Here is a 16039-nt window from a genome sequence, read left to right on the forward strand (position 1 = left end):
GGGCATTGGTTTTGATAAACCTGAGTTTAAATCTTAGCTCTGCCACTTACCTAGCTGTGTTTGAGGACATGTTATGTCACATTTCTCAGCCTTCATTTCTGTAATACAGGGCGATAATACCTACATTTTTTTTCTTTATAAATTTATTTATTTTATTTATTTATTTTGGCTGCATTGGGTCTTCGTTACTGCGTGCGGGCTTTCTCCAGTTGCAGCGAGCAGGGGCTACTCTTCATTGCGGTGCGTGGGCTTCCCATTGCGGTGGCTTCTCTTGTTGCAGAGCTCGGGCTCTAGGCACGCAGGCTTCAGTAGTTGTGGCTCGTGGGCTCTAGAGCGCAGGCTCAGTAGTTGTGGCGCACGGGCTTAGTTGCTCCGCGGCATGTAGGATCTTCCCGGACCAGGGCTGGGACCCACACCCCCTGCATTGGCAGGCAGATTCTCAACCACCGTGCCACCAGGGAAGTCTTAATACCTACATCTTATAGGGCTATTATGCCGATTAAATTGGATGTGTATAAAGTGCTTATCACAGTGTCTGGCAGATACTAAATGCTCAAAGTGTTAGTTATCTCCCCATCCTTCACTGATTCTGAAGCCAGAGTGATATAAATAGGGGAATGGTTTGGAATCTTTGGCAGAAATTAAGGAGATACATATACCTAGGTTTTGATGAAGTGACTGTCCTTAGAGTCCATGATAACCAGGCAGCCAACAGTCATAAGAAGAGCCTACAGAATTGGCTTGGACCAAGCAGTTACAGAGCCCAAGAGTCAGAAAGTGGGAAAGTATAAGGTGAGATATTGCCAGATAAGGAGACCTTCAAACACAAGATCTTACCGATGAAGAGGGCCATGTGATCATGAATGGCCATGCTGATAAACAGCTGACAGATGAGACAAGGTCCACGAAATTAGGGAAGTTTTATGTTAAGGGCATCAATGAGTCCTCAACGTAGGTATCTGTCCTACTGAAGACAGTTGTAAAAACAAGAGAGAAATAATATAAGCCAGTCCTTAAACCACCTGGAAAATGGAAGTAGATCCTAGGAGGCTGAAGACTTCTAGGAAAAAGATATGGAAAAGGTGATATAAATAAAGGAGTATCCACGGTGCACAACTGGGTCAGACCCATCTTTCCACTCCTATCAACTTCCCCCACTACACACACATACTTCCATTTGTAGGCAAAAGATGAGAGACCCCGAGGACTTCTTACTCTTCCCTACCTCCCTCATCACTCACCCTCGCCACCCTGGCCAAATAAAAATCCAACTGGGAATAAAATGTCATCAAAGGAAAGCTAAGCTTCAGAGACGTAAAGAAATGTGTTTGAGGGGAAGGATAAAAGGAAATAAACTGAAAGTAAGAAAGAATTCTCCTGGTCATTCTCCAAGGTGAACGGAGAAGGCAGGTGAATTTATTAAAGGATAGATACGGGATGTGAGAGTATGGAGATATTTGGGAAAAAATCAATAGTGATTACTTTGAGATTGGGAATCAACAAAAAGTCTGATCTCTTTCCCTTAAGTAGCTTGTCTTTTTGGTTTTAAGCCATCATTTCAGCCTATCAAGTTTGTGTCACAAGCAAATTTGACATGTATGCCTTCTATCCTTAAAGTACATTGAATAGGAGAAGAGAAAAGGCTGAACTTTACAGCACAAAACCAACCTAACAATCAGTTTGGTTGGATTTTTTTTCCCATTGACATTTGACTCCTAGAGCTTACAGGGTACATTTTAGGTTCTTTGGCAGGAATTGTTCACTATTACTACCATCCACTCCTAATTCCTCCAACCTAACCACATGAATACCATACCAAAATAAATTTATGCCATAGCTAAAGTATTTTCTTGATTTGGTAGTATACTATCAATAAAAGGAAATGAAATGAGCCTGCCATGACTAACTTTTAAGAAACTCAAGCAGGCTTCTACGTAACAGCATTTTCTTTTCAACATATTCACAAACCAATGTCACGTACATAGTTAATGAAGTTGTCATCTATCCTGTTAAGTATCTACAAATGAATTAAAAAAAAAAAAAAAAGGTAGCAGTACGGGGGAAAAAAGGCTTAGGCTCACCTGAGACCTTAGAAGATCCCACGCTTTGAATGAGAAGTCTTCATAAAATTGGTTATGCCATGATAGTCAGAATGAGGGATGGGCCTGTGCTCACATGAAGAAAAGCTCCAAGCTATTATCAACTCAAGTGGCCTCCACCACTTCAACCCGTACTACAGCAGATGAAAGTTGAGCCTGCAACACCCATGGAAAAGAGATACACAATTTGGCCATACAACATCTAAAGCAATCTAAAAACAGCTCTAGTTTTTTTTTAAAGCAGTCTACTAACCCATTGGGTCTGGTACCTCCAGACTAGTGTGGTGTTGGAAATATCTATTATTGACTGTTACAGCAAAAGCCCATTTCTGAAGTTGATAGTCTTCTTAATTAAAAAAAGCTGAAAGAGAACTGGACTGCTCACTGATCACAGCTAAGCTTACTGGTATTTGTTCTTTTCACTCTGTCTACTTTTTCACATAGAGAGAGATGTGAGGAACAATATACCACATAGATATTTGAGGAGAAACATATTTAACAGCCGACCTATTATTCTAACATTTCAATTCTAACTTTAGGGATTGAACTGCATTAGGCAAATATGATATTTCTGATTCCTGATAGTTCTTGAAGAAGAGACTTAGATTACAATCAGTTTTTCTTTACAGTGACTTTGTTAACAATGTAGCTTCCCATGGGCTAAAAGAGTGCTTTTGGATAACCCAAAAGTTATAGAAGTATGTCCAATCGCACTGCCCTACCCCACCCCACCTCTGCATCTAAGGATGACACACTGTTTTTCCTTAAGTCAAGAAAGATAACCTGAAAAATAGGAGTCTCTTTATAAAACAGTGAGAAAAATACTTGCAATCAGAGCAATCCTCAAAAATCTACAACTTAAAACTCGCATATTATAAGGACCCAAAGGGAGAAGAGGCCAAATACATTATATCATTCAAATGGCAGTATTCACATTGAAAGTACAAATAAGTACAGATGTTTAGTACTGGATAATCACATTAGATACTGATGGAAACCTTTCAGATTCATCTCAAATTTAATCCTGTTTCATGTTCAGAAATAAAATGACACTGAAAGTTTGTCTTCAAAATGTAAGAATGGAGGGGGAACCTATGGGCTAAGATGACTGTCATCACTTTTTACTAAAAACGGTGACCAGAACTAGGGCAAATCCACCTGAGAAAAATCAAGGAACTACTTTCTAAAAACTTAAGGACTTGCCTATCTGACCATAAGTCAAAATGTTAAACTATAAAATACACTATATAATGCCAGTTCTCTAACTTCAGGGAGGCTCAGGAACCACATGGAAGCCTGTTAAAATGCAGATTCCTTAACCTCACTTCCAAAGATTCTGATTCTGTAGCTCTGAAGTAGAGCCTGGACATGTATTTTGACAATACAGACCAAGAATTTGGAAATGAGCACTCCAAAGATATTTTAATTAATGGAGGTTCAGCACATAAAATCATTAGCGTGGGTCAAATTACGTCATTATCCTCACATTATACAATTTATAACAATGGTTTTCAACTTTTGGGGAAAATCAGAGAAACTTCTGAGAAACTATATTACCTTTCCTCCGAAATATGCATGTATACTCACAAGATTTCAAATACAATAAGAGGTTCATGCATCTTCTGAAACCCCAAGTAAAGAAATGCAAGCTGGAATGATGTTACCTATTACATAGTTACACACAAAGTCAAGTGAAATTCTAGGTTCTTCAGTAAACATTTTGGGTTACTTTATACAAAGTAGCTTTGATAATGGGCATAATTACATCAATTTCCCGTAAGAATTAGTTGGCATCCATAAAAACCTTTGGAAAGGTCAGGTTCAGCAAGAATCACTATCATTCTCAAAAAGTTGTTTTTCTTACTCAAAAAAGCTTTAGTCATCACCAAGTTTCTAACATTATAAAGAGGTGAAGAATCTTCGACACACGAAACAATCAAAATAGGAATGATCTCCAATGCAAAAAGGTTTCCCATAGACTCCTATCAGAACTGAAAATACGTTTTACAGCTAAATTACTTGAATTTTAACTTTAAATATCACATAATATAGCACACAATATTTTACATGTTATCGGCATGGACAGAGCATCTTGTGAAAACTGAAACAAATCTTTAAAAAGTTAGACTGAGACATTTACCTGAACTATCTATTTTAGCAATATCAAACAGCTCAAGTTCACATGGTATTTGATAACCGGATTTTGAGGACTCTAATTAAGTAAGACTTTACTTAGCACTACATTAGTATCATTTCCATATAAAAAATGGGCTAAAGAGAAATTCAGACTGTTTAGTAAAAATGTTTTTAACAAGTAGCTTTAAAATAATAGAACTTGACAAAAGTTCAACTTACTAAATGTATTACGATTTTTTAAAACTCTGAAGTAGATATTATATTACGTAGTAGAAAAAAACTCCCCAAAAGCCCCTGTCCAGGAAGAACAAGAAGGACATCAAGATGTTCTCAGCAATTTCCTCAACAGCAGGAAATGAAAGGCTGGAGATGCCAAGGTTTTGATCAGTTTACTTTTTTTTTCTCTGAATAGGCTGACTCATTATTAACTGATGAAAGATAACACACATATGATATTAAAAACTAAAAATCTAATGGTTCTACTATCATGACTGTCAGTTAATGCTCAAGTAAGAAAAAAGTTCTTTTGGTTCCCTAGCTCTCTGGGGGAAAAAAAAAAAATCTACCTACTGGACCATTTTAGAACTGTGTAGCTTTTATTTTACATTATTAACATCAATTGTAGGAAGCTGCTTTACTGATTCAGATAATTATATCCTCCAAGGCAACACTATGCCCAATTTCATGCTAATGAAAAGTTTCTTTAGTTCTATAAAGGGTCATGTTTCTTGCTTATTTCCACAACTCATTCAAATGATTGTTTCTATCACATAAAAATATAAGATGCACTGGGGCCCATCTCGGATTTTTTTCTTCTGATGAAAAACTAGCAGATTATTTCTAGGTGTAATTTAACAGAAAACACTACTCCAACTTCAAATTTATTTTAATGATATGTACAGAACTTAACAAATTACAATTAAAATGGAATCAGTTATGTTAATTACACATAACTTAATATCATGCAACACTGCATGGTAAAAACAACAGCTTCATTCATATACAAAAAAGTATTATTTTGAGACTCATGAATAGTATATTGAAATTTTTGACATAAGCTTTTTGTAAAGAGTATTTCATAAAAATTTAAAGACCTGATTAATCAGTTAATACATTATTAGGAAAGATAGTAAACTTTATTAGTAAAGTGAGACTACAAGCAATTAACTTGAAAATTATACCAGGTACAGGGTTGGATGTAGTCTCATGAAATAAATGTTTGGTTAAGAAAATAGTTTTGAAAAAGATCTCATATTGAAGCTATGTATTAACTTCGTGAAATCAGGTTATATAAATCAATAGTCAAGTTTATTCAGTTAAAGAAAATATGCCTATCCTTTCTTATACTCATAAATAAGTACTTATACAGTCTTTATATACAAGTGAAGAAAAATTCAATGTAAAAAATATACTGCCAATCCACTTCTTATGGTTGAAATAGCTCTTTATCTACACATTAAATTGCATTGATGAAAATGGCCAATTTATATCACATTCAACCAGCATAAATATTTAAGCTGTATTGTTGTAAACAAAAGAGAAAAACAAATTCTTTTATTTCGTCACTGGGTAACAATCTACTTCTCAACTTAGAATGCTATAGAAAGGCTCAACATTTAATCAAATCCAAACCCAATGAACTTGGAGTAAACAAAGTGAATGTTTTCAAAGTGCATAATTTCCAACTCATCCACTTGTAATATTTATCCAATTCCACTTCATCAGCGAGAAAATAAAATGTACTTAGCTATAAAAATACTAAGGAATGTTATTGAAAAGGAAAGGCTATTTGGTAGAAGTAACTACAAAAATAATTAGTTTAAATCTTCGTAAAGCTTTAATGCAAGAACATCAGTACACTTTCTTTCCATAAACCTTAAAGCATGATCAATAACAAGATTTTAAATGTCCACCTTTCCAGTACTTGAAAAGAAGTTGCAACGAAGTGTCTCTTCAAAAAGCAAGAAGAATGATCATGCAGGTGTTACTCTGCTGACATTTGGGGACATGGATATCTCTGTTGGGTTGTCATCTCTGGCTCCACTGGCAGCAAGTACAGGCAAGGAGTTACTCTGAAATGCAGATGTCGGACAACTAGTCATGCCAACATTTTCATCTTCACCATTGTCTGAATCTGGTGTTGTAACTTCACTGTCCTGAAGCCCCAGGATCTCACAAACTGCTTGTGGCAACTCCTGAATAAGAAAAATCAAATATAAAATCATCATTCACCATAGAGGAAAAGTAATCACAAATTAACACTTCTATTTAATACTACATCTAAGCATTTGCTTTAACAGTGTAATTGTTATGCACCCTCTCAAACCATCCTTCTCCACTCCAAATGAAACCCTAACCACTCTTTTTAGTAAGTGGTTCTCTGACCTTCTATTCTGAATTAGCCACTCTCCACCCCATCCCACCACTCCCACAAGCATATTGTTTTCTAATATTCTGCATTTATTTCATTCTCCTTATTGACACCATCTTTCTCCCTCAATACACAGAAGTTCCTTAAACATAAGAAGTATCTCACTGACAGGTTTTGTGTGTTTTTTTAAATTTATTTTGGCTGCGTTGGGTCTTCATTGCTGCGCACGGGCTTTTTCTAATTGTGTCGAGCAGGGGCTACTCTTTGTTGCAGTGCACGGGCTTCTCATTGCGGTGGCTTCTCTTGTTGCAGAGCACGGGCTCTAGGCGCACAGGCTTCAGTAGTTGTGGCATGTGGGCTCTAGAGCACAGGCTCAGTAGTTGTGGTGCACGGGCTTAGTTGCTCCGCGGCGTGTGGGATCTTCCTGGACCAGGGCTCGAACCCACGTCCCCTGCATTGGCAGGCGGATTCTTAACCACTGTGCCACCAGGGAAGCCCTCACTGGCAGGTTTTGAACAGAACAGCTATCAAATAACTGTGTGTAAAACTGAACCAAAATAAATATTTGGAACCATGATCAAATGACACAAAGACCAAATAAGAATTCTCATAAAAAATATAAAAACCAAAATACATCAAAAGTATAATACTGGGCTTCCCTGGTGGCGCAGTGGTTGAGAATCTGCCTGCTAATGCAGGGGACACGGGTTCGAGCCCTGGTCTGGGAAGATCCCACATGCCACGGAGCAGCTGGGCCCGTGAGCCACAACTACTGAGCCTGCGCGTCTGGAGCCTGTGCCCCGCAACGGGAGGGGCCGCGATAGTGAAAGGCCCGCGCACCGCGATGAAGAGTGGCCCCCACTTGCCGCAACTAGAGAAAGCCCTCGCACGAACCGAAGACCCAACACAGCCAAAAATAAATAAAGTAGCTATAAAAAAAAAAAAAAAATGCTTTAAAAAAAAAAAAAAAAAAAAGTATAATACTTTGGTTTAAATTCAGAATATAACACATCAACTTTGCCTTGTTTTTAGAGATTATTAAGAGTTTGACTGATACAAACGTAATGACATAGACCAAATACTCTTCATTTAATTATTTCTGATTAGCATCTGTCTTTACTTAAAGATACTACATATTTAATATGAGGTCCTATTCTGTGTTCTTTGATTAGGTAATTTATCAATGCTTCTGCAGCCCCTTTAGTGTTTTCATTACTTTTGTCATTTTGCCTTATTTTTATATGTTTCCTATCTAGCATAATTAACCAATTGTTTTCAATTAAGTGCTGTAAATTTATAATGGTAAACAAATGCTAGCCAATGCTTTGTGTCTGCCTTCAACTTGCTGCCAATTTTACTTCTAAAAGGAAAAATTATCTCTTGACCTCAATCCACCAAAAACATACAAACAAAAAAATCTTGTAATTACTTAAAACACTGTATACCTTGCATTTTACCATCTGTAGAGAAATTGCTTCTGCCTTGCATAGTACATCTTCCACATCAATTTTCATGGACAATTCATTGATATGCTAAAATAAATCAATAAAATAATCAATAAATAAAATAAAATAATTCAGTTTCAATGAAAATGAAACACTATTATATTCTACTATACAACTTATTACCAGTTATATTACACTGTAGATAAAATCCTTAAAATAACAACACCCTCATACTACAAGTAAACAGGAAATTTAATATATCTTTCATTAGATCATTTCAAGTTTTAAAGCTAAAGAATAGTTAATAAGCTTATGGAACATTAAATCCAGCAGTTGTCCCAAGTCTACTATCTCAAGTTATAAGCAAAAGAATTTTTTTAGAAAATTAAACTACATAAAAGAGCACTTGTTGAATTTCCTTTTCTTCCTAATTAGCTAGGAAAAATAACTGGCAATATGTACTTGCTGAACTGCCATTCTCAGAGAGTCAGTCCTAGTACTGACTGTTATTGATAAAATTTAAGTTACTTGAGGGATTCAATAATGCTCCAAGGAAATGTATGTATATCAATACCACCAAAAAGAGGAAAGAGCCAAAATATTAAAATTTAAGTTAAAGTAACAACTACCTTAAGTATTTCATTAAAGCCATAATGCTTTTCCATTATTTGCTGCTTTTCTGATTCCAGAATAGCACAACAGAGAAGAAGATGGAAATTTTTACATGGTAGTTCAGTCCACATTACCTATAAAAAATAGAACACCTATTTAGTAAACTCTATCAATTCTAAAATATTTTCCTCACAGATACAATGCTGAACTCTGAATGACTTCTGTGCAAAGCACGAGTTGCCTAGATGGGGTAGTCCACTCTTTTTCTAGCTAAGAAATGAGGTGTGGGGAAGGAAGGTCTTACTTCTACGTACGAAGTAACTATTATATGAATAGTTAATACAATATTAACTATTATATGAATACGATGCGTTCCAAATGCGGCTCTTCAGGTAACTACAGTCACACTGAGCCTAACCAGCATGATAAATGGTATTAACTAAGGAGCCACCGTCATGAGGCTAAAGTGTAAGGGTTAGAGGCATCTTCAGTATTTTTCTGAACCTTCAGTTTTTCACTTTTAAATCATCTTCAGTCTCGGTGGGGCGGGGGGCGGGGGGGAGGGGTACAGGGGAGTTAAATCACGGGAATAAAGATTCAGTTATACACTGCATGGAATCAAAAACACCCAGAGGTAGCTCTACATTCTAAACATCATATTATATAACTCAGAATATCCCTGACAAGAACTGGATTGACCACCCAAAATTTATACCCAAATGTATAAAACATTTGATCAATAGCTGCACTTCTTCCTAAGTATAGCTAATGCCCTAAAACTTAAGTTCTTCATTTCCCCCTGGTTAATGTACCTAATAATATCATTTTTTGGAAAGATCAAAAGAGCCATGTAAACACTACTATTAAAGCATACCTGAAATGTTTTTACTTCTTTTACCAGAAGTAAATTAAGTAGCATAATTTTCAGACTAAATCCAATTCTTGAAAGTTTAATTACAATGCAATTAACCTCAAAAGTTTCATTAAAAGTTCCAATTTATTTGGTAAACACAGACTAAGGAGTTATTACAGCGATGTTGATAATTTTTAAAAAGAAGTTGAGATAACAATTTAATAAAATTGATTAACTTTAAAATATGATTCTAGGTCAAGAACATGTGAGTTTTCCTTCTAATTTCAAACAAAGAAAGTGATCCTCCATAAGGTGGTGATCCTTCAATCAGTGCATCACCTTCTCTAATGGCAGCACAGTCACCAGAAGTACAGGAGTCAATTTCCAGGTGTAAAAGCCTCAGGGTGCCCACTGTATACAAGTCTATTTATTATCCAAACAGATTATTTCCCCCATTCTTTCCTTGGGAATATTTCTGTCATCTTTACTTTTATAAAGATAAGGCATCAAGCAGTCATTATACCAATATTCTATTTCAAAAGCACATCCATCTGTTAACTTAACAATTAACAGATGTATAAGAAGAAAATAATAATTTTCTGTTTTTCATCAAGAGTTGCCCTGGGTGCAAGAGGGAATAAAAGGATATAAACCAAAAACATGATCATGAATATACTCTAGAGAGGGGCAGAGGGAAATGGGGCTTGCGGTGGTGATTAAAGATATGAGCTATATCTTTAAATATATTTTGTCTTGGAAAGAAAGAGAAAAAACCAGAAGTGAATACGGCAAAATATTTACATATGTTAAATGTGGATAGTGGGATATTTGTTATATTATTCTTAGTATTCTGCTCCAACTTAAATTTCTTTAAAAAAGCAAAACACAAGTCAGTTCCCTCCCAATATTTCAGACTACAAATAAAGTACTATCTCAATTGACTGGCTGCCAAAACTTCCTTAACTCTATTCAAATCTACACCCAAATGTGGCAGAGCCTCACATAAAGTCAAGCCTTCCAAGGAAAGAACACAGGCACAAGTGGTCCAGAGAACTGGTTCTGGGAAACCCACTGGCACCCAATCACACAAGGATTTGATTTACAGAAAAAAGCTCCAAAGACCACACATTCAGTTCAAGACGGTTAATTTTTAAGGAGAGACCACAAACCATTAGAATTTTCAGAACATAACTGCTTTAGAAATTTCAGTCAAAATACTATAATCCATTTACTCTACAGATACAAAATGTTTTCATAAAAAATATTAATTTTTACAATAATTTAAGAACTTACCTCCCATAATCGAAGAATATCTAGAAAACTAAATTCCCTTTTAAATCTGATTAAAAGCCATCTGAAGCAAAAATAAAGGTATCCAGAGTCCTGGGATTCTACACAGAAAAAAATATATATATGGCTTACTCTTATGCTAATTATCTCAGAATACAGTGACCTACTTCAAACTCAAATTTTTCTATTCATCTTAGGCTATTAAAAGTCCTATAAATTTAACTGCCTTCTACTAATTCAAGGAAACAATTTTAATTTGCAGGCTAACTTCTTTAAAAGAAAACCACCAAATAACAACAAATACAGTTGACCCTCCATATCTGCAGGTTCTGCATCTGTGGATTCAACCAAACATGAATGGAAAATTTTTGGAAAAAAAAAAATTTCCAGAAAGTTCCAAAAAGCAAAACTTGAATTTGCCTTGCCTAGCAACTATTTACATAGTCTTTACATTGTATTTACACCTATTCACATAGCAGTTATATTGTGTTAGGTACAATAAATAATCTAGAGATGATCTAAAGTCTACAGGAGGATGTGCATAGGTTGTATGCAAATACTGCACCATTTTACGTAAGGGACTTGAGTATCCTCAGGTTTTGGTATAGGGGTGGCGGGTGGGTCCTGGAACCAATCCCCCACAAATACTGAGGGACAACTATAATTCATTTTAAAAATAAACTGTTTTAAGGCAAAATTATACAAGGACAGTTTGGTCCCACACTTTTATTCCTCAGAGGAACCCAGGCAACATTGGTAGAGTATATACATCTTAAAAAGAGCTCTTTACATTTTTTCCTCTGTTAGTATTACCTTACAATTTGCTGGGTATAGTTTTGTTTCATTAAACTTACCTAAGTAACTGCAAAATCCACTGTCCAACAATCGAAGTAAGGTACTTAGCTGAATTAGCTGGGTCTTCATGCCTTGCATTTGTTCTTCAAAATTTTGATGCTTTAAAAAAATAAATGTTATCACATAAGTTATATTTAATAAATATTTTACAGTACATAATCACCGATAACTATGCCATGAATATAATGACAAATGCTGGATTTATACCACACTGGTTATATTTTAAAATCACAACTAATTAAAATGCTAAAGCAACATTAAAAAGGAGGGAGAGAGAATCTTTGGTCTCAAACTAAGAATTATTTTTTCCCTCTATTCGTTTTTTTTTTAGATAAAGAATAATGCAGAGACAGCAGGAGTAGACTGACTGATATATTAATACTTATTTCTTACATCAAATAAGAGACTTGGTGAATGGAACACACACTGGAAAATAGACTTTTATTATCAAATCACTTCACTGTTAAATATTTCTTCAAATTAACATATGAAATAAAATTAAGTTTAGTTTTAACATATATCGCATGTTAAAGAATTAGCTAATTATTTCTTAGATTTGATGACATTAGGGAATCTATGAAGTCAAAACCATTTTCATAACAACACTAAAACAATCTATGCATTTTGCACTTTAAATTCTCCCATAAGTGTAAAGGCTATATGATGTGTGATATTGCAATAGACTGCATACAGGAGCAGATATGCAAGTCAGCTGTGTTCTATTAAACTAAACTCCTAAACTAAACATTAAAGAAAATGAAAAATGGAAAATAATCCCTCTTCTCAGTAAACTCTGTTTTGGAAAAGTTACTTTTCATTAAAAAAAAATGTATGTATACCAAGGTGTAGCAGGTTTACTGTCATTTTTAAATGAATGAATAAATAAATATTTATAAATTTCCTAGCATTAATTTTTCATATGACAAACATCAATAGATATAACCCACATAAACAAAAGCTCTTGGAATCCTCAATAATATTTAAGAGTGTGAAGGGGTCCTGAGATCATAAAGTTTGAGAACGACTGTGGTTACGTTTTAAATAATCTTTGACGTTTAAAAGATTCCCTACCAACACTTCAGTCAAGGTTTGGGGATGGGGAGTGCACCAAAATAAAGGCTTCTTAGATGATTCTGATCCCTTTAACCCTAGTGTTCTAACCCCTTTATGGTGAACTACTGCCCTAACCTTTGTGAAAAGCCTAAGAACAACATCCCCTCCCTCACACTTCTTTTTTAGTTTTTGAGAGAATAATAGTGTTTTATTAGAAGTATCTATCTGATTAGAAACCATTCATTCCTGGTAAAAAAAATTTTTGAAAATTAAGGGCTACTGATTCTCAATAAAATGTCTTCTCTTCAGTGATTTAAATAGTTTAATTAGTGAACGAAATAGTTTTACAGACTAACGCAAGCCTTTGGGATATAGTTTCTTCACATTTCCCACATGGAACTATAAGGGAAAGGCAGAATTAACTCTTTGATTAACAGCATAATTTTTGTTGTGACATGACCAAAAGCTAAAATTGGTTTGGAACTACCAACATGGCATAGCCACTGCTACCCACTCTGCTATAAAAAGCAGCACTCCCAAAACGATAGAAGCCGACTTCAGAAAAGTAGCTACTCCTGGAGAAAGGGAAATGAGGTCAACAGTGGATATACAAAGGGCATCAAGTGTAACTGTAAATAAATATGTGTGTGCATACATATACATAGGTATGTGTGTGTGTGTATATATATATATGGATGGGGGTGAGAAGGAAGGGTGGGACAAAACTATATGGCAAAATGAATGGTGGCTATAAGAAAGTTCGTCAGATCATTTTGCAAATATTTCTATATTTCGAAAACAAAGTCTATGCCTAGACCTACATTAGATGTAAATATCAACAAAAGTAAATCTACAGACACTGAATTCAGACTCACTAAAGTAGTTAAAACTTATGTTAAATAAATCCATAAAACAAAAAGGAGTCAAAGAGCAGCACAGATTCAAGGACACCAAAACAATAGCAATGCAGTGAAAAATAATTGTGCGGATTATTTTGATTGTAACTTATTGCCCTTTCATTAAAATATTATGAAGCAAAAGATGTTAGTAGACAATATATTAAGAGATCTTTTTAGAATAAAGACTAGAAAAATCCCCAGACCATTCTCAATGGAAAAGGCAAACAGAGAACATTTACTGTGAAAGAGACAGAACAAAGAACTTGAACCTTCATACACAAAAATGACAAATAGACTGTGAAGTGGTACACTGCAGATGTTCAGAAAGTAGTCTTTACATTTGACACCTAAATACATGCACACGTATGCATGTATGTATGTATTTGGCACCACAAGCCAATATATTTGAACATGCCAATATTAGCTCAGTTTTATGAAAACTATTACTATAAAACACTAAATGCCGTATGTTTGTGCTAATTCTTGGAATACCTACTGTAAGTAGAGGTCTAAACTAAGCACTGGGGAAATGTTCATGTGTTTATTCTACAAAAATCTGTTGAACAAAAACCTCATGTCAGGCGTTAGGAAAATTCTGGAAGCATATCAGAGAACTAGTTAAACAAAGACATGACTCCTTTATCAAGGTGCATACTAGCTCCAGTGAAAAGAGGATAAACAACAAAAACACAAGGAAAGCAGACAACAGTTTTTACACAATTAGTATCAGTTGTACAGACCTTTATAACAAATGCCTCAGATTTCTAGAGCACCTGGGAGTAATTGGAACTAAGAAGGCAGGTAAAATCAATCAATCAAAAAGGTAAGGAATACAAACTATGATATTACCATATTACTGCAATTAATAATCTTTCCAAATAATCCAAAAACATTAATTCATGGTAAAAGACTATATAATTTGAATATTACTTTAATAATAAAAGAATATTTTAAAACTATCAAATCTTATCAAGTATGGAAAAGAATTAGGAGAAGTGAGGATGAGTTGGAACCATGGATAAGAGACTTGAGGAAATAGATAAAATTGGGACAAATTAGAAGGGGAAATAACAAATAGGCAAGCAAGAGAGGAAGAATAGAAGTAATCAAAAAATAGAAGTAATCAAAAAATAGAAGTAATCAAAAAATTTCACATCTGTATCCCAGACTCTCCACTACAGGGAAACATTTTATATGACTACATATTCAAATCTTTATTCCTTTGCAAGCAAGCCATTTCAATATCTAACCATCAAGGCCCAGCATCAAGTATATTTATTTTATTTTGAAACAGTACAGTGACCTATGTAGTCAGGTCTTTGGATTTCATATGCTTTTATATGCCCTTAGCCCCTTTCCTTTTTTTTTCCCCTTTCTAATAGATTACTTGAGAAGACTGTGCTATTTTATTTTCCTGTTAATACTGTACTACTGTCCTAGAACTCTGTCTCCAAGATATATCAATGATAATAGATAAAATGTTCCTTATAATAATATGTACATATAGACACAGTTCAACTCTAATAATCGCATGCTTAGGAAAAAACTAAGAAGCTGTCAACGTTACAAATAGTTCAAACACATCTGGAGAAAAATCAGCCACTATAATGACAAAATACAAAATGTTCACAAAAGCTAAGGATATTACTTGGCATGACTAAGCTTTATCTCTGAAACAGATGATATGAAAGTTCAACTACTTCACAAGAACTGAAATCATCTATTTCATCAATATTCTATAATGACTCATGGTTCTTCTGCAGATCATAAGCATTTACCAATATTAAATCCTGATTATTCCTGTTCTATAGGCACTTACTATCTACTTTTTGTATTGAAAACAATACTAGCATTTCCAAGCCTCTTGAAAAGGCTATTTAAAAAAGAAACAAATGAACAAACAACATAGAGCAGTTTTTTTTAAGTTCTACCATAATTGGCTAAATATAAACATCAATCTTATATAATAAGATTATTATACAACTAAAATTTTCAAAATTAGTTTGGAATGGAACCTTACCATTTGATCCATGTAGGAGGCAAAGCACCAAAAGGCATCTACTTCATTTTCCATCACATATAAAAGAGGGGAAAGTAAGTCACTCATTCCTTGCACATATCCTAAGAAGAACAGAAAAAACTAATCATATCTCTAAAAACCTAAGCTTTATGTATCCATCTGTGCATATCACCACCATTTCACTTAAAACTGCATCTTTTTTCTTGTTTTCAGAAACTGGTAGATACTGATGTTTGTAAACAATGAGGAGGAAATCTAGCAATCAGGTGAGAAAGGTGAGTTGTTTTGTACTGAGATGTCAACAGATACATAACTGCTAGCATGTGTCTTAGTGTAAATATCATTATCAAGAGAGGGTAATATTATTAAAAAATAATGTGCAAAAGCATTATGATAAAGAAGAGGG

General features: G+C 34.7%; 1 protein-coding gene across 2 annotated transcripts in view; it reads right to left on the reverse strand.

Moving 5' to 3' along the window:
• Nucleotides 1-5105: 5105 nt before the first annotated feature.
• TBC1D15 (TBC1 domain family member 15) overlaps nt 5106-16039 on the reverse strand; it is a 70978-nt gene continuing 60044 nt past the window's right edge. For both annotated transcript variants that reach the window (XM_007195008.2, XM_007195007.2), the window contains 6 exons: nt 15634-15734; nt 11661-11760; nt 10810-10907; nt 8681-8797; nt 8052-8138; nt 5106-6430 (listed from right to left, as the gene is read on the reverse strand). In XM_007195008.2, the coding sequence (XP_007195070.1) occupies nt 6209-6430; nt 8052-8138; nt 8681-8797; nt 10810-10907; nt 11661-11760; nt 15634-15734 (725 nt within the window). In that variant the 3' untranslated portion in view covers nt 5106-6208. The remainder of the gene's footprint in view (nt 6431-8051; nt 8139-8680; nt 8798-10809; nt 10908-11660; nt 11761-15633; nt 15735-16039) is intronic.

Source organism: Balaenoptera acutorostrata, chromosome 11 (genome assembly GCF_949987535.1).
Source record: "Balaenoptera acutorostrata chromosome 11, mBalAcu1.1, whole genome shotgun sequence".
NCBI lineage: Eukaryota > Metazoa > Chordata > Mammalia > Artiodactyla > Balaenopteridae > Balaenoptera > Balaenoptera acutorostrata.